General features: G+C 35.0%; 1 protein-coding gene across 1 annotated transcript in view; it reads left to right on the top strand.

Annotated features, from left to right (window-relative positions):
- The window catches only part of LOC105191819 (uncharacterized), a 114,676-nt gene that overhangs the window by 5,116 nt on the left and 89,342 nt on the right, over positions 1-20,218 (top strand). Inside the window, exons 6-10 of the mRNA XM_025308070.1 lie at positions 2,150-2,310; positions 15,492-15,719; positions 16,234-16,339; positions 16,398-16,658; positions 16,883-17,039. Of these exons, the coding sequence (XP_025163855.1) occupies positions 2,150-2,310; positions 15,492-15,719; positions 16,234-16,339; positions 16,398-16,658; positions 16,883-17,039 (913 nt within the window). The remainder of the gene's footprint in view (positions 1-2,149; positions 2,311-15,491; positions 15,720-16,233; positions 16,340-16,397; positions 16,659-16,882; positions 17,040-20,218) is intronic.

The raw sequence follows: 20,218 nt of genomic DNA, 5'->3' as shown, positions 1-20,218 counted from the left end.
TCTATTTTCAAGGTCATTTGAAAGTCAATTTGCGTTTTTTAAAAGGAAACCCTTATTTTTTATTACACTGTTTTTTCTACTAGTTAATTTGAACAACTTTTGTCTAAAATATTTTTTTATTTGTCTAATATTTTTTGAGATATTTGAGGAAAACTTGATAACTTTTTTAATAGTTAATTTACGATATCTCGCTAACTATTTGTCGGAAGAAAAAGTGGTACTAGACTTTCTTGCTTTATTTAGCCTCAAGAATATATTGTTACAATAGCGCCTTGACTTTTGTTAACTTACTGATTTTTGGAAATTTCCAAATCATCAGATTAACAAAACTTACTAATTTTTGGAAATTTCCAAATCATTTGATTAATAAAAATCAGGGCGCTATTGTAACAATATATTCTTGAGACTAAATAGAGCAAGAAAGTCTAGTACCACTTTTTTTCCGACAAATAATTAGCGAAATATCGTAAGTTAAATATTGAAAAAGTTATCAAGTTTTCCTTAAATATTAGGAGTACCAATAAGTTTCCGCCGTTTGATAAAAGATGGCCCCACCAGAAGGTTATGTTGAAATTGTCAGATGTAAAACGTAATATCGTAAGTTTGGACATCTGGTAACAACATAACCTTGAAGTATTAGTGACTCCGTATCAGCATCACATAATATTTTTTGTGCGAAAATGTCAAGTTTTGTGCCGAATAAGCGTCATTTGCGGGAACTTTTGATTTACTTCTTTAATTTGGAGAAATCTGCAACTGAGACGCATCGATTGCTTATAGAAGCATATGATGAGACTGCTTTAAGTGAGAGAAATTGTTGTGAGTGGTTTCAAAAGTTTAAAAACGGTGAGTTTGACGTGGAAGACAAAGAACGTAGTGGAAGGCTGAATATGTACGAAGATACGGAATTGGAAGCATTATTGGAGGAAGATTCGTGCCAAACGTAAGAAGAACTTGCACTTACATTAGAAGTGACTCAACAAGCAATTTTACATCGTTTAAAATCGTTGGAAATGATTCAAAAACAAGGAAATTGTGTTCCGTATGAACTGAAGCCGAGAGACGTTGAACGCCGATTTTGCACGTGTGAAATGCTGCTTGCTAGGCATAAAAGAAAAGGTTTCTTGCATCGTATAGTCACTGGTGATGAAAAATGGATCCACTACGATAACCCAAAGAAGAGAAAATCATGGGGAGCACCTGGCCATGCTTCAACATCGACAGCCAAACCGAATATTCATGGAAAAAAACTCATGCTGTGTATTTGGTGGGATCAGCTTGGTGTCGTATATTATGAGTTGCTAAAACCGAGCGAAACCATTACTGGAGCTCTCTACTGAACACAATTAATGATATTGAGCCGAGCTCTCAAGGAAAAACGCGCCCATTACTACTCCAGACAGGACAAAATTATTCTGCTACATGACAACGCTCGGCCACATGTTGCAAAACCGGTCAAAACCTATTTGGAAACACTTAATTGGGAAGTCCTACCCCACCCGCCGTATTCACCAGACATTGCCCCTTCCGATTATTACTTGTTCCAGTCGATGGCACATAGCCTGTCTAAGCAGCACTTTACATCATATGAAGATACTAAAAATTGGGTCGATTCGTGGATAGCCTCAAAAGATGAAGAGTTCTTCCGACGTGGTATTCGAATACTGCTAGAAAGATGGGAAAAAGTAGTGGCTAGTAATGGACAATACTTTGAATAAAACGTAATGTACCGTTCTTTCACAATAAATTCCTAATTTTTTATAGAAAACGGCGGAAACTTATTTGTACTCCTAATATCTCAAAAAATCTTAGACAAATAAAAAAATATTTTAGGCAGAAGTTGTTCAAATTAACTAGCAGAAGAAACAGTGTAATAAAAAATAAGGATTCCCATTTAAAAAACGCAAGTTGATTTTCAAATGACCTTGAAAATAGAGGTCAAAGTCAAAGTCAAAGTTATCATAAGGTAACTCACTTAAATCCGTACAACTTTTATTTAGATCATTTTCCTTGAAACTTCAATACTGATGAGTTATTTGGAGTGGGACATTAAAAAGGGGGCACCCTATATAATATTATATAACTGTGGAGTTAGACGTGTTTAAACGAATATTCGAAGTACTATTATGACGTATATTTTTTTCGACAGAATGCGGTCTTGTCTCGCATAGACCCGGTCGTATTTCATCGGGACTTCGTTTCCTGCTTGAACAACCTGTATCAGCTGAAAAGCTGCAATCATGACTTGTCGAACCATTTGGCCGCCAATGGTTATCTCAAATATTTCCTGTATTTGACCGTACAGCTGCCGTAAGTTGCGTCAGTTGCGCGTTCTTAATATCGTTTAAGATTAACGAAATTATATATTGCGGTATTTGAAACAACTTATAAGTAGTAGCGTTAACTTAGAGGGAAAGACTAATATCGTAAAAAGATTGTTTAATGACCCTCAAAATGTTTTGAAAGTATTTATTTGTAATTTACATTTGCTTCAATGTCAGATATTTTAGATCTAGAAACTTTGATCATGTTTGCATATACTGGAAAAAAGATTTAGCTGGGAAGCAAGTATTCAATATTTGTAACTATAATTGCATAGTAATGTAATTATCAGTCGGTAAAAACATTTTTGTTACAAATTAGTATTATTGATAATAATCTTATATATAAATTGCCGAATTTACTTTTCTGCTGAAACAACAAAAAAATAATTGTCGCTGGGAAATAATTGTAATTTTGATCAGATTAACTGTTTATATTTTCTCTTGCAAAAAGAAGCGTATGCAGTTTTAATATATTGCATAAATAAGAATATAGATTTCAGCAAATTTTTTATATTCCATGTTTGTCACTACGGAAAAATCTTGAGTGACTTAAAAATGCACGTGAGAAAAATTTTTCCCTTTTGCCTTTCCGCCTTTCATGTATTATTATCTTATCTGAAATATTCGATGCAAAAGTGCCCCGTCTTCTAACAAGGAGAGTGTTACAACTGTCTTTCACCGATTTGAATGGGCTTCGAATATGTTGTAGAGCATAAAAAACTAAGGGATACATATTTTTTTATATCGGCTTCGGAGCATGTTTAGGGGCTGAAACCATCCCTTGAAAAAAATAGCCGTTATCGTTTTTATCAAATATTTTCTAAATTATGAGTCATATGAAAAAAAGTTTCAGACAAAAGTTTTGCAATATTTTATGCTCTTTGCAACCATGTATTCAGTTTTTTAAAATTTCAAATGTTGAACTACCCCCCCTCTCGTTACTCTGGCAAAATTTTTAAGTTTTTGTAAGGACAAAAATTGTCCTTACAAAAACTTAAAAGAGCATTAAATACCAAATCCATCCATATATAATGTTAGAAAATGGTATGTAATATTCTGGACAAAACGCAATGAGAAAACTTCATGGTATATGTGCCGCTCTGTCCGAGTAGATAGATACTGTAGATAGATACGCTGTGATATTTCTCTACAATTGCACTATGCTTCACGACTGCTTGTGCAAATTTTCTTATATTACAATTCATCGTAATGATATGATATATAATATTACACGAAATAAAAATGCTTGATGAAAACGTGAACAATAGAATAATTTGCATATACAGGGTGCACGATTTATCTGAAGACATTGAAATATCTTGAGAACTATGCATTGGATAAAAAAAGTGGTTAATGAAAGTTGTTAGTCTCGAAGGGGGACATCCAATGATACAAAATTCGACCTCCCACCCCACCCCCTGGGGGTGGGGGTTGGGGGCAACTTTGAAATCTTAAATGGAAACTCCAATTTTTTATTGCTGATACTGATTCTACGCCACAAAATATGTAAATTTTGTCCGAAACTTTTTTTTTGATTCGTGATAGATGGCGCTGTAATCGCAAAAAATTATATTTTCCGCAATTCTCCAGAAATGATCATTGGATTGAGAAATAAAAAAATACCTGTTCAATATTTTTAAAAATATTTTTAAAAAACATAATAACAGTTATTCCCCCCCATCCCCTTGGGGTAGGATAGGTGGTAACGGCTATGGGTGTATGGCGAACTACGGCTTATAATAAGCCGTAGTTCGCCATACACCCACAGTGGCGCGTCGAGCAGTTCCCTCTTCGAGTCGGGTTCCCATTTGAGATTTGAACGTTACCACCCACCCTACCCCGAGAGGATGGGGGGGGAATAACTTTTATTATGTTCTTTAAAAATATTGAACAGGTATTTTTTATTTCTCAATCCAATGATCATTTCTGGAGAATTGCGGAAAATATAATTTTTTGCGATTACAGCGCCATCTATCACGAATAAAAAAAAAAGTTTCGGACCAAATTTACGTGTTTTGTGGCGTAGAATCCGTATCTACAATAAAAAATGGGGGTTTCCATTTAAGATTTCAAAGTTGCCCCCAACCCCCATCCCCAGGAGGTTGGGTGGGAGGTCGAGTTTGGTATCATTGGATGTCCCCCTTCGAGACTAACAACTTTCATTAACCACTTTTTTTTATCCAATGCATAGTTCTCGAGATATTTCAATGTCTTCAGATAAATCGTGCACCCTGTATAACAGTAGCAAATGTGTGTGCAGCATCGCTATTTGTACAAAAGCTCCAAATGTATATTTTCTCCATTTAATGTGTAAAATTTATGTTCACTACAATCTGAAAGGTATGTCGATTAAGGATAATTAAAATAATTAAAAAAGTATTTCATGCAATGCACGTGAAATAATGAAACACATTATCATCAGCCTAATTAGAAAACCTCCTAACTTCAATTTTTGACAAAATTAAGATATTTATTTTGTTCGATTTATCTCGTCGACTTTGATCGAATAAAATGAGCCTCATTTTTGTCAAAAATTGGCATTAAGAAGTTTTCTAATTAGGCCGACGTTATGTAACATCTGCAAGCGTGTAGTGTGACAATACAATATATTTTATTAATTGCTGAATGAAACATAACGAAGGGCTTAACAAAAATTATGGAGTAATAATTTATAGGATAGAGAGAAACAATACAATAAATTATAGAAGAATAACACGTTATTATATATATTTCACAATAGTAATAAACAAATCAATACAGTATTTGCATATAAACGAAAAATAAATGTTACATTTATGGCACATATTCGTTGCAAAGGTGGTGATCATGGAAAAAATGTGTGATACAAAGTGATTTTTTGTACCAAGAGCAAATAATTATAGCAGTTTCGCCACAAATATCGCATTTTATTTTAGAATCATTTTGGAAACAAAACTCAATCGGTGTTTCGAATTCGCCTGGCCTACTCTGTAAATATCTACTTTTAAACCACGCATATTTAAATAAATTGTGAAACCTGGGTGACGAGAATTGATAGTGCGTTAGTGACTGCAGTTTTAAAATATTGTTTCTAACATGAAGATCAGTTGCAAGGTCTAATAGCATTATCAGAAAAATCAGAAAAAATCAATATCAGAAAAAAAAGTTTAATAAAATTTTTCCATAATCGAAAGTCATATACATCTAATGGTTGTATTTTTCCCGTTGTACCGGCCGGAATGGTTAGGAAAACAATATCTGATGCAAAATCCGATCTAGTTTCCTGAATTACATTGGGACAATGTCCACTCCATGAATCTAATAATAATACGGATTGTGGCCCGACATTCGAAAAAAATATTTTTCTCAACCAGGTTTTCATATAATCTGATGTCATTTTACCTGATTTGGAAGCCATTACAAAAATATTAGGAGCATTGAATAAATTTTCCTGTACTCGTGGACCGAACGTCCCTGTTGGTTCTTTTAATATAATTAACAGAGGCGACAATAATCTATCATCAGCGGAAATAGTTGGCTGTATGGTATAACTATGCGTAGTTGCTGATACAGGTTGCACTACGGATTCTATTTTCTTTGTACCTTTTTGTACTAAGGTACGACCGGTGTGAAGTTCTAATTGGAACCCACTCTGATCTGAATTGTAGATATTTTCCACCCCGTATCGATCAATATAATATTTGACATTTGTAACAAATGTATCGCATTTATTTTCTAATTCTGATTTGGATAACAAGGATTTTTTCGTGACAAATTTGGTTATTTTTCTAGACACAATATTATGTTTTTTTTTGAATCTTTGTACCCAGCTAGGTGATGCTATGAATCCAAGCATATTTTCCTCTTCTTGTGCTCCATTAGCCCATCGAGCAATGTTAATATCATGAATAATGACTCCTTTTTCAAGTGCTTCAGCAAAACGGTTTAGTGTATATTCAAAAATTGCTTTTAATTTTTCATTTCTGCTACCGCCTGCATTGATGTAGTCCTCCTATTGTCGTAATTGTCGAATTGATGTAACTTTTTTGTACCTTCGTCTAACTCCTTCAATCGTTCTTGGTCTTATTTTACCGCTCTTCCAGAATTCCACAGTTTTCCTTTTATAGTCACTTAATATTTCTGTTTCAATATCAGTACAAATAACTTCTTCTGGAAGATAATCCTCATCTTCTTCATGCTCCAATAAATTAACTCTTTCCGCCTGTGGGATCTCATTTGTATCATAGAAATCAAGTGTTTTCTCCTCTTCTATTAGAATGTCCATTTTATTTTCCATGTCTGTGAGCATATTTAAAATCTTCTCCTTCACTTCCATTTCTTCCGAAGTTACCGGAGTTTGTAGAAGGTTACGAACAATGAATGTTGCGTATAGCAACAGTATAACATTGCATGGGTTAAATGGAATCATTCTACAAAATATTAAAATTTAACTATTGTTTAATGCTGCTCCGGTCTTCCGTATATTATAATATTAATAACTCCACAAAGTGTATATTAGGTGTACAACTTTGCTTCCGCCATTTTCCTATAGATAGCTTTAGCGGTAAGTAATGGTCGAAATAAATAGATCATAGACGTCATGCAATAAACTTGGGCATCTGTCAACATAACCATAGAAACATTAGTCGATTTGTGTCTGTATCATAAAGTTATTCTTGATTGAAAATGTCAGTTTACGAGCTAAATTCTCGTCATTTGCGGGAGGTTTTAATTTTCTGCTTCAATATGAAGAAATATGTGGCTGAGGCTCATCGAATGTTTTCAAATACTTATGGTGAGGCCGCTATTAGTGAAAGAACGTGTCGTGAGTGGTTTCAACGCTTCAAGAACGCTTGAAGGCCGGTTTTCACATCGAAGATCGGCATAGCGGAGGAAGAGAAGGTTTTCGAAGATGCAGAATTGGAGGCATTACTTAATGAAGACTCGTGTCAAAGTCAAGAAGAATTGGCACGATCATTGGGACTGACTCAACAAGCAATTTCAAAACGCCTGTCAAAGACATGGGAATGATTCAGAAGCAAGGAAATTGGGTGTCGTACGAGTTGAAACCGAGAGATGTTGAACGGCGTTTGTTTGCTTGTGAACAGTTGCTTGAAAGGCAAAGACAGAAGGGATTTCTGCATCGCATTGTGACTGGGGACGAAAAATGGGTTCATTACGATAACTCCAAGCGCAGAAAATCATGGGCATATCCCGGCCATGCTTCCACATCGACGGCCAAACCAAATATTCACGGCTCCAAGGTCATGGCTCTATATTTGATGGGACCAGCTCGACGTAGTGCTATTATGAGCTGTTAAAACCGACTGAAACTATCACAAGTGATCGTTATCAAACGCAATTAATGCTTCTGAGCCGAGCATTGAAAGACAAACGGCCGCAATATAACGAGAGACACGATAAAGTGATTTTGCAGCATGACAATGCTCGACCCCATGTTGCGAAAGTGGTCAAGAAATACTTGAAAACGTTGAAATGGGAAGTCCTACCCCACCCGCCGTATTTTCCAGACGTTGCTCCCTCTGACTATCACTTGTTTCGATCAATGGCACACGGCCTGGTTGACCAGCACTTCCGGTCTTATGAGGAAGTAAGAAATTGGATCGATTCGTGGATTGCTTCAAAAGATGACCAGTTTTTTCAACCCGGGATTCATACGCTGCCTGAAAGATGGGAGAAAGTAATGGCCAGCGATGGACAATACTTTGAATCATAAATGTATAACCAGTTTTTTACAATAAAGCCTCGAATTTCGGAAAAAGAAATGGCGGAAGCAAAGTTGTACACCTAATAATAATTTAAATAATATAAATATGAAGAGTGACAAGCGTAAGACAATAATACAATACAATAAATACTTACATAATTTCACAAAATTATAGTCTATAACATACTTCTTTACACTATGAACTCATGAAATGAACTGCCCGTTTTCAAATATTACAGACATTTTTATAGTCTGCATAGTGCGCAACATGATCAGATGAGCCAATTATAGTGCACATGACGATCACATGAGTCTGTTTCATGCGAAACGAAAACAAAATTTATTTATAGAAATAAAGTATAAGTAAATTGTTTTTGATGCACTGCGACATAGTTGACTTTGCTTTGTATACACGGCATTATAAATGCTCAGAAATAAATGTACAACTTATAATTATATATAATTTATAATTATATATAATTATATATAAAATATGTTCGCATATTATTATACATAAAGATATAAAATTATATATAGTCATATATAATTACACATATATATATATAAGATGTTATAATTTATATATGAGATTATATATATAACCATATATAATTATGTCAAATTAAATATTATTTTATTCAATTATATTTAAACAATTTCCCGGATGATAGGGGAACTTGGGGTATAATAAGACCACGGGGCATAATGGAGTATGGTCGAAAACTTTTTACGGAGATGCTGTCATGCAATAAACTTTAAGTTTATTTACTTAAGTTTAAGCAGTAAATTTTTAATTGAAAGATGCTACAAATTGGTTAATACGTTTGCTATGTTCTCCGCATCTCTATTACAATTTGCTACGTATATTTACACAAGTTAAACTATGACAAAATTCTTTTTCGTTTTCGTATGAACATTAACGTTATTAAACCATCTTTTCTCGTCATTTTAATCAAATTCCTGTACAAACATCGATTATCTCTAACGTTTTATATTACATAATCCAAACTTACACATGTTTGGGCATAATGAGATTATACCATTATGTTCTTAAAACATTAAGTTATATTATTTCTGATCGTATGCTTGTTTTATTTTATATAATGAATTATATATATTTTTTATATATTATATATATTGGGTGAAGTAAAAAGTTCTGAGCGTTTTTTCTCTTTATTTCGACAATGAAATTAATAAAGTTAGGATTATCGGGTTTAGATCAAATATGCGCCGTTTTGTTCGATAACTTTTGTCCATTTTGAAGGCAATTTCATAATTCCGCGATTGAAGAAGTCCTCGTCCCTATTGGTAAAAAACTTGACCAGCTCATTTTCACAAGGCTCTCTTGAGGCCAGTTTTGTACCATCAAGAAAATCTTGCAAATGGTTGAAAAGGTGATAATCGCTTGGAGCCAAGTCTGGGCTATACGGCGGGTGCGACATAACCTCCCATCCAAGCTCTCGGAGCTTCTGGCGCGTCGTCAAAGATGTGTGCGGCCTGGCATTGTCTTGATGGAACACAACACCCTTCCTATTGGCCAATTCTGGCCGCTTCTCGTTGATCGCCTGCTTCAATCTGGTCAGTTGTTGACAGTATAGGTCCGAATTGAGTGATTAGCCCGATGGGAGCAGCTCATAGTGGATGATTCCCTTCCAATCCCATCAAACACACAGTAAAACCATCTTGGCCGTTAATCCGGGCTTGGCGATCGTTTGGACCGGCTCACCGCGCTTGGACCACGATCTTTTTCGCCTGTTGTTCGCGTATGTGACCCATTTTTCACCGCCAGTCACCATCCGCTTCAAAAATGGGTCGATTTCGTTACGTTTCAGCAAAGAATCGCAGGCATGAATTCGGTCCAAAAGGTTCTTTTGCGTCAATTCGTGTGGCACCCATACCTCGAGCTTCTTCTTGAGACCAGCCTTATGCAAATGGTTCCAAACGGTTTTCTGGCTAATCTTCAGTTCCTGGGCAATCGAATAAGTGCTCGCATGCCGGTCCGACTCGAAGATTTTCATGATTTTATTGACATTTTCGACGATTGGCCTACCAGAGCGTGTTTCATCTTCGACGTCCATATTACCAGGACGGAATCGTTGGAATCACTGCTTTGCTGTTGCATTCGATACTGTGTTGGGTTCATAAACAGCACAAATTTTTTTGGCCGTCTGCTCCGCTTTTTCCCTTTGGTCGTAGTGGTACTGAAGAATGTATCGAATTTTCTCTTTTTTTACCTCCATTTTGGAACGTTCTAACACACAACTGGCCTCACCAAACACAAAACTGTCAAAGAACTTTTTTTAAAGCGTTATGTCACCTTTAAGTCGCAGTATAGAATGACCAGATGCGACGTATACATCGTAAGATATGACCTCACTAAAGCCATCTAGCGGAAAACGCTGAAAACTTTTTACTTAACCCAATATTTTATATAATGATTACGAAATATAAAAGCTGCACGCTAGCCAGCTGAAAGTTGGACGTTATCCAACTGAAAGCTGGACGCTACCCAGCTGAAAGCTGAAAGTTGGACGCCAGCTAGCTGAAAACTAGAAGCTAGGCGTTTCAAATTTTAGGAGACAATTTTTTTGTTAGTAATTTATTTCTGTCAAATTAATGACCGAATACGTTTTCATACGTATTGATTCAATAATTTTTATTAATATTATATAAAACATTTTTTAGTTTAGTTATACGCGTTTTACAATTGTCGTTAAAATTTTACAGGCCTCTAATTGTATATATAATTGTCAATCTTAAATTTTATAATATATTATTAAATTATATTATGCGCTAAATAGGTGAAATCATATTTGATAACATTTAAGCGATAATATAAAATTCATTCACACACATACATAATAATGTCTTACAATAAACATATTAGTATATCTAGTTAATATTTTTTTAATTTTGTGTTATATTATCATATTCAATGCATTTCATGCATAATACGCTTGCCCTTTTTTATTCACTTTGACTTTTCTGTAAAATTGCAGTATAAACATATATTTCACAAATATGTGATTCAGGAAACAAACGAGAATAAAGACAATTGAGCTAGTACGCTGTTAATCGTGCATCAATTATTTACTTTTAATAATCATAGTTAAAATCTACAAATATCCATACGTATGTTCCAGTCGTAATTTTTTGACTTTTTTCAATAGTAAAATATAAAAATTATAATTCGTGACATTTGTGTGATAGTTCATTCGGGAATCGCGGAGATAACATATTTGATTGTATCATGCATATACAGGGTCATCGAAAAGTACCGGACCCCCTAATGTCTTCAGTTAGAATGCATTTTGGAGAAAATGTCCAATAGCAACGTTGTATGATTTCAAGTGGGGAGTAAGATGATGACCTTGACTTTGACCTTGACCATGTCCTTCAAGGTCATTTCAAGGTCAACCTTATTTTTTTGAATGGAATTCCCAACATTTTATTGCATATTCTTATAGCTTATCTCGAGAGCTTTCCAAAACACTATAATAAAGCGTTTTTTCATTAACTACTTTTTGTTATAAAGGTTTGAAGTTAACAATTTGTTAAGTGGTGTGTGATTCCGGCCAGTTAAGGCAAGAGTGGTGTATGATTCCGACCAGTTAAGGCAAGAGTGGTGTGTGATTCCGACCAGTTAAGGCAAGAGTGGTGTGTGATTTCGGCCAGTTAAGACAAGAGTGGTGTGTGATGCCGGCCAGTTAAGACAAGAGTGGTGTGTGATTCCGGCCAGTTAAGGCGAATTTCATTCCAATTGGTCAGCTTGGGCAAAATATTCAATTGTACCAAACAATTCACAACAAATGTTTAAATTGTTGCCCTTCAACAGCCTGGTAATGTGCCAATCTGTTATAAACAGCTGAAACCGCATTCCGGAACGTTTCCGGCGGTATTAGTTCTATCTCTCGAGTTATCCTCCCTCTTAAATCATTTAAATCTTGAGGCTTGGTGGCATAAACTTTACTTTTCAAGTAACCCCACAAAAAAAAGTCAAGTGGGGTCAAGTCCGGAGACCGAGGTGGCCATTCAATATGACCCCTTTGCCCTATCCACCTGTCCTAAAAGACCTCATTCAAATATTGACGGACAATGACACCATAATGAGGTGGAGCTCCATCCTGTTGGAAATAAATTTCATCCATATTTCCACCAGCTATGTCTCGAAAGCTGGAACAATTTGTTCGCGAAGCATGAATGTGTATACCTGTGCTGTCAAATTGCCTTCAATGAAGAAAGGGCCTACCATTGAAGAACTGGTCTACCATTAAGAATACCAGCCCATACGTTAACTTTTTGTGGATATTGGGTATGATTGTCTCTTTTCCAGTGAGGATTAACGTCGCTCCAGTATCTACAATGGTGTCTATTTACATTTCCAGTCAGTTCAAATGTTGCCTCATCAGAGAAAATAATATTATTAAGTAATAGAGAATCGTCGACAATCATCTCCATCATAAGATCACAAAATTCGATGCGTCTATTAAAATCGTCTTCGGACAACTCTTGGACCAAATGGAATTTGTATGGATGCTATTTATTTAATTTCAGAATTTTACTGACAGATGCATAACCGATTTCGTGTTCTTGTGCAACGCGATTGATGGAAATGTGGGGACTTTCAACGAAAGACTAAAACATCTAATGCCTTATCATTATTTGTTGCTGTTTTATGTCTACCAGATCTTGGGCGGCTTTTAACGCTATCAATATCCTCGAAACGTTGAATAGTACTTACACAGGATTATAGTACTTTTGGAGATCCTATTATTTTCATTCCGAAAATTTTTATTAAATAATCGCGTTATTGTTTTATATCCTCTTTGTTGATCTCCGCATCCTCGCATCATTAATAGTGTTATTCGATCTCTTTCAGAAAGCTCTGTCATTCTTAATTAGAGCAAAGAAGAATTAATCAGGTAAGTGATAGGAAATTGATCTAAATAATTAAGTAGAGAAAAATACTAATTATTAAGTGTTGGCCCAACTATCGATTTGTTTATTTCAACCAGCACTACCAAAAAGCTCGTTGAGCAACTGAAAATCGAATAGATCAATTAATAATATTTACGAAAATATTCTGGGCTATTGGAAACAAAATGAAGATGTTTGGGACAATCAATTGAAGCGCAATGGCTTCTTTTGTTACAGAAAGAATTTTTGGGGCTGTTCGTTTTCATCCACGAGATGACTGCTGCTTGCTAAGAAGAAGACAGCACTGCATCAAAGATTCAAATCAGTGATCCGCATTATTTGCTCAAGAGCTCGTATTACTATTGGTGCCTGCGAGAGAGACAATAAAGATCGGCCCTGCCAACGCTTTCGGGCAGATTCCCGCTAACGCTTTCGGACATCACGCATTCGAGCAGCTTCTCACGATCACCTTCGGGCAGTTTTCCGCCATAGCCTACTAGCATAACCGCTTGAAGCCGTACAACTTTGCTATTGGACATTTTTCCAAAATGCATTCTTACTGAAAATATTAGGGGGAACCGATACTTTTCGATTAATGTATTTTCTTTAAACCAATTAATTGATCTCATTATTTCGCGCACAAAAGTATTAAGGTTATGATTAATGAAAACTAAATAATATTTTACAAGATATTTTATATTTTGTGTCAAAAAATTGTTAACTTCAAACTTTTATAACTCAAAAAGTACGTAATGAAAAAATGTTTTATTATAATGTTTTGGAGAGCTATAGAGATAAGCTATAAGAATATGCAATAAAATGTTGGGGTTCCATTTAAAAAAATAAAGTTGACCTTGAAATGACCTTGAGGAACATGGTCAAGGTCATAATCTTATTCCCCGCTTGAAACCATATAACTTTGCTATTGGACATTTTCTTCAAAATGCATTTTAACTGAAGATATTAGGGGGGTCCGATACTTTTCGATGACCTTGTATGTAAGTTTGTGTTATTCGGAACTTGTCTGTGTAGAGTTCTTATTTGTAACAATGAAGGATTTATAAAATATTCCGTCAGCGAATCCGGTCAACGAAAGTTGAGTGTTTTCATGACTAGATAAACGTTACTCACCAACAGTAAACGCCGAAGCCCCGCTATTTGCAAGTATTATGTGTGAAAAGTCAAAATCCTACAGCGCCCAATGACCTCGATAACAAACGTGATTCACCTGTAGGTTAAACAAAAATAAGGAGCAACGCAGATTCGTCAAGAAAAACAACTTCAACAAAGTAATCGTTCACCAACTGAATCAAACATAGACAATCACAATGAAATCGAACATGTGGTTCAATAATAAACAATAACTATTATTGGCGTGCGATAAGAGATATAATAAACATTGACTATTATTGGCATGCGTCCACGCTCAAAAATCAAGGACGAATGACGAGTACCAGACGGCAGAAAGACTTAAAATATATCTCGAAAACTCTGTTTGTAAACAGGATGGTACATTATAATCTATCGAGTATTACATTTGAAGTACATTTGAGTAATACATTTGAAATTTCTGTACAAATAGCGCGCCCCACACGCATTTGCTACGTTGTTATATATGCGATTTATCTCTGCTCACATGTTTATTTTGTGTAAAGAACTGGTCTCACGATTGTGTTAATAATTTTCTATACGCTAACTTTTATGAAGTTGCATATAGAACATTATATGACAACGTTCATGATTTTGAATTGTTAGTGTTATTGTTTTTGTCGAAATCGTGAAGGTTGCCATGCAGAGCTCCGTGCACAACTTCATAAGTTAACATATAGAAAATCATTAACACAATCGAGCATCGTGAGGCTAATATCATATCATTACGATTAATTATAGCATAAGAAAATATGCACAAGTAGTCGTGAAGCATAGTGCAATTGCAGAGAAATATCACAGCGTACCTACTTACAGTATCTATCTACTCGGGCAGAGCGGCATATATACTAGGAAGTTTTCTCATTGCGTTTTGTCCAAAATATTAAATATCATTTTCTAATATTATATATAGATGGATTTGATATTTAATGCTCTAAAATTTTTGTCCTTACAAAAACTTAAAAATTTTGCCAGAGTAACGAGAGGGGGAGGGAGTAGTTCAACATTAGAAATTTAAAAAAACTGAACACATGGTTGCAAAGAGCATAAAATATTGCAAAACTTTTGTCTGAAACTTTTTTTCATATGACTCATAATTTAGAAAATATTTGATAAAAACGATAACGGCTATTTTTTTCAAGGGGTGATTTCACCCGCTAAATATGCTCCGAAGCCGATATAAAAAAATATGTATCCCTTAGTTTTTTATGCTCTACAACATATCCGAAGCCCATTCAAATCGGTGAGGGACAGTTGTAACACTCTTCTTGTAAGTCCTGCAGCAATGAATTAGTTATTAAAATTTGAGTGTTATTATGGAAAAATAATTGTGCGTCGAAACTAGCGAGAAAGATACAATGAAGGATATGTCGAAATAATATTTTATGTTATAGGGAAAATTTAGGGAGGAACATTTGCATATTGCTATCGCGGATCCTAAACATCCTCGGCAAAAAGATATTCTCCAAAGAAGCGAATATGTTCACGAATATTTTGCGCCAAGGTCTTCTTGAGTTGCCGAAAGATTCCGTGGATCAATGGAATAATGCGATAGCGCGTCACGGGAAAGCTGGAACTGCGCTTTTGATCTTGCTGTACTATCATTTTCACGGCACTCGAGAGTATGATGTTATCTTCTCCTCATTATTATATTTTTCAGTTTGTTTGTTTATTATTTGTTATATCACACGGATCCTTGCTTTACGATAGATAAGGAAAAATATTTATTATTATTTCTGCTTTATCATATTTCTGCATGTCGAAATAATACAACGACCGTTGTCTGATTTTGTCGGTTTTCAAAAATCTCAGAATTTGCAAATGGTTTTAAGAGTCTCCGAATTTATATTACCACAGTATGTTTTGTTGATTCATTTCTGAGTTATTCCGGATATTCCAAAATCTGAAAATTCTCTAAATTTAATTTTGCGAATTTCTTATTCTTCGGTTGTTGAGATATCAGCTGAATGACGTTACTAGTGCACTAGCGATCATTTTTAAATGTTTACGAAATATAAAAGTTTTGCAATTAAGAAACGACAAGAGTGAACACATCATGCTTTTTTTTCCTTAAAATTTTTTGTTAAGATGCAGATTCAAAATCGAATTGATTGCCACTTGCATGCTTCTTTTTAGAAATGACATAGTGTCTCTGCAGTCGTTAATCGCCCGAGTTATGCTACTGTCGCCGTCTAAAGTGATATCAGTCTCTGTTTTAAAACCGTTATGGTTCTTGTTCGCTGTAAGTATAATTCATCACTTGACTATCTGCTATGCTTTAATTGTATTGGATCTCGCAGGTGACGTCTATATCATATCCGTGTCCTAGTTCGGTAAAGTATTATGATAAAGCGGTTGTTCATTTGACGAGAATCCTACATAATTCGCAAATCAACGAATTTTACACTCACCATATTGATCTTCTGCACCATTGTCTCGTATGTCTTGAGTTTCCGCAATATGTGCTGAAACAAGTCTTAGACTTGTGGTTGAAGGAGTCTGACGGTGATATAAAGCCGTTGTTGGCGTTTAATTGCGACAAAGTGGTTCGTCACTTATTGGCAAGTACAAAGCTTATATATTTTCTCTTTTGCAAACGATACCGAGCATGAAATTGAAATTATTGTGTGTCCATGTCATTCGCATTTGACATGAGCGCACTTTGCCGAAAGGAAAAAATTATTTAAGCATTCATCTTTCGTTAAGTGATATTGTAATATTCAACGACTTCGTTAAAAAGTAAGCCGTGATAGGCTCACAGTGATCATTCTTTGCCTGCTAATAGGTCATTGTGCAGGCTGGTCGCCCGCAGAGTCTTATGAACTTAGCTGCGAAAGCACTTCGTCATTTGATTCAGATCAGTGATCGCTATGTCGAACAAATTGCGGATATCGTGTGGCACGTGCTGCCTAATATTCTTTCATCGTACGAGTCAAATACCGGTACGTTAATATTGAGTTATATAATCTTTTTCATTGAATTTTGCGTGAATGATGACGCGTTTGATGACCTTCTATCAGAGAAACTTTAGGGGGTGTTTTTTGTCGAAAGTTAAGAGGGGAATCTTTTATAAATATATATTCTTATATCCTTTATTGATAAATTATACTTCTTCAAAAAAAGGGAATAAAAATTAGGTGTTTATTTTCATCAATTATTATTATATTCCTCAAATGTTGGAATAATAAAAGAAATGAAAATTGTTGAACATTCTCCACTAATAGAAAAATTATTTATTAATATTTTTTAATAAATAGTATTTTCATTAGTGGAAAATTTCTTGTACAATGCTTCTTTTCTAGGAAAAAAAGGTTCCGGCACTCAATTATATGCTATCGGTCACATAATCGGTGAGATAATTAACGACAAAAATTTAATATAATTATATCAACAAAATCATTATATATGCATTATATTTTTTAGTTTTATCAAAAAAAATAAACAGAGTGCACTCACACTTATACACTTATACACTTACAGTGAAATCATTGCCTGAAAAAATCATTATGCTGAATGTTCAGTAAGGAAAGTACCAACGTAATCATCACTCGTCTTTTCGTAGTGTATTATAGTGTATATCTATGGGCATTTTACAATTTTCTCAGAACTATGTAATTTTGAAAAAAGAAATGAACGGCTGAGTCAGCAAAAGGTACCAATATAACGTACCGTTGCGTACCGACAGAAAAAAGTACTGCTTTCGTATCATTAAAAGAAATAAAACTAGTAATCTCCCTCCCCCCGCCTTATTCAGTTTTTTATTAAAACTTTTTAATGGGCCGAAATGTGATCATTTAACAAAGAAAGGTATTCAGCTTCCAGTTGTCTTCACTGATTTGAATGCGCTTTGAACATGTTGTAAAGCATAAAAAATATTTTCTTTTTACACAGGCGTATGTCGAAGTCTAGGAGTTGAAACAACCTTCTGAAGAAAATAACCTTTTTCATTTTTAGCAGATATCTTCTAAAATACGAGGAAGAAATGTTTCAGACAAAAGTTTTGCAGTATTTTATTCTCCTTGAAACGGTGCATTCAATTAAAAAAAAATTGTCAAAAATTGTTTTTTACTCCTCCCTCCCATTCATTACCAAAATTTTTATGTTTGTGTAAGGACAAAAATTATAGACCATTGAATGCCAAATCCATCCACTTATAATATTAGAATGATGATATGATATTTAATATTTCGAAGAAAATTCAATATGAAGGAACTTCATGATAAACATAAATATCGCGCTATCCGAATAAACAGATACCGTGGATATATTATATTATTTCTCTGCAATTGCGCTATGCTTCATGACTGCTTAGGCATATTTTCTTATACTACAAGATTAAAACGAATTCATTGTAATGATATGATATATAACATATTATACAAAATAAACATGTGATCATAGATAAAGAATGGGTGTCAATAAGACCGTTTTTTGAACCCTCTTCGATTAGCTTGATACTGTGCGAAATTATTACTGTTAATGTATCTCATAACCCCTGAAATCCGTTTTTCGATCGGTCAATTAGAATCGAAGATAGAGCAGTTTGAAGATTCTCGATTTGATACACTTAATTCAGAACTCGTTATATTTCTCTAAGTTATTAATCAATTTCGGCCATCAAACTTTTTCAAAACTATGCATACGTATGACGTTGAATATATGTATGTAAAAGTCGTTGACCTAGCCCCTTAGATTAACCTTAAAAATGTCCTCGTTTGAATAAGAGCAGTAATATGATTTTCGCGTACTTTTTTATGTTTCTGGGAATCAAAAGTAGCTTTTCTATTCTGAAATCTTTAGGCGTGGTATGTAATATAAGTACAAAAAAACATTTCTGCATCATCAATTCATACGCTATGAACATGATATCTCAAGATGTGATTTTCATAAAACATAAATAGGATTAACACTTCAGAATGATAGAGCAGTAGCAACAGGATACAAATCAGTTTTATGAATCGTAGCATATTCTTTTTCTGATATTTAATTCTGACTAAATAACTGTCGGTCTTAGCCATTTAGCATTGTAAAGGATGTGGTAGCATTGTAAAGTACGTGTGCTTTTGAACTTCTTTTTGATCGATCCATTCTTAATGTAGATTTTGTGAGAAAAGATAACATAATAGTGTATCCAAACAATTGATAATTACTCGGTGCGAGTGCCGACATTTTGTAGCAAAGTCGAAAAAAAAGCAACAACTGATTTTTCTTCGAAAAAGCACAATAACGAGGCTAATGTAGTACTTACAATGTCAGAATCTTCAGAGTTGCAGGATATTCCGTCCGCATCTGCAAAAGTGATGATAATTATTAGGTTGTTCGGAAAGTTCGTTTCAAATTTTTGAAATAAATTAAGAGCGCAATATTTTACACAAAGAGGAACTTTATTGAAGCAAATATGTACCGTTTTGTTCAACGACCTTGGCTCATCTTTCAGGAAGCTGCATGATGCCTTTGCTCCAAAATAAAGGTTTCTTATTGGCGAAGAATTTATCAAGATGACTTTTGAGGACTTTCAAAGACTCGAATTTCTTGTCTCGAAGAAAATTTTTTAAAGAAAGAAATAGATAGTAGTCAGATGGGGCAAGGTCGGGAGAATATGGAGGAAGAGGAAGAACGTCTCATTCGAAGTCTAACAGCTTCCTACGGATAGACATTGCGACGTGAGGTCTGGCGTTATCATGATGGAAAACAATTCCATGCCTGTTGGCCAATTCAGGGCGCTTCCGTGCGATGGCAGTCTTCAGTTCGTCCAGTTGAAGGCTGTACTTCGCCGCGTTGATGGTTTCGTTTGGTCGAAGAAGCTCATAATATACCACGCCCTTAAAATCCCACCAGATACTCAGAAGAACCTTTTTCGCGTGAAGCCCCGGCTTGGCCACTATTTGCGTAGACGCGTCGCTGGTTCCCCATGACCTCTTGCGGCTAACATAATTGTATAGGATCCAACTTTCATCGCCTGTTATGATCCTCTTCAAGAACGGTTCTTTTTGGTGCCGTTGAAGCAGCATATCGCAGACGTTCACACGTTCCAGCAATTGCCGTTCATTCATTTCGTGTGGCACCCACACATCCAGTCGACTTGAGAATCCTAGCTTCTTCAGATGGTCATGCACGGTGG

This window comes from Harpegnathos saltator, unplaced genomic scaffold (genome assembly GCF_003227715.2).
Source record: "Harpegnathos saltator strain DR-91 unplaced genomic scaffold, Hsal_v8.6 scaffold138, whole genome shotgun sequence".
Classification (NCBI taxonomy): domain Eukaryota; kingdom Metazoa; phylum Arthropoda; class Insecta; order Hymenoptera; family Formicidae; genus Harpegnathos; species Harpegnathos saltator.
Note: the sequence above shows the minus strand (reverse complement) of the source record. Positions and strands in the feature narration are given on the sequence as shown.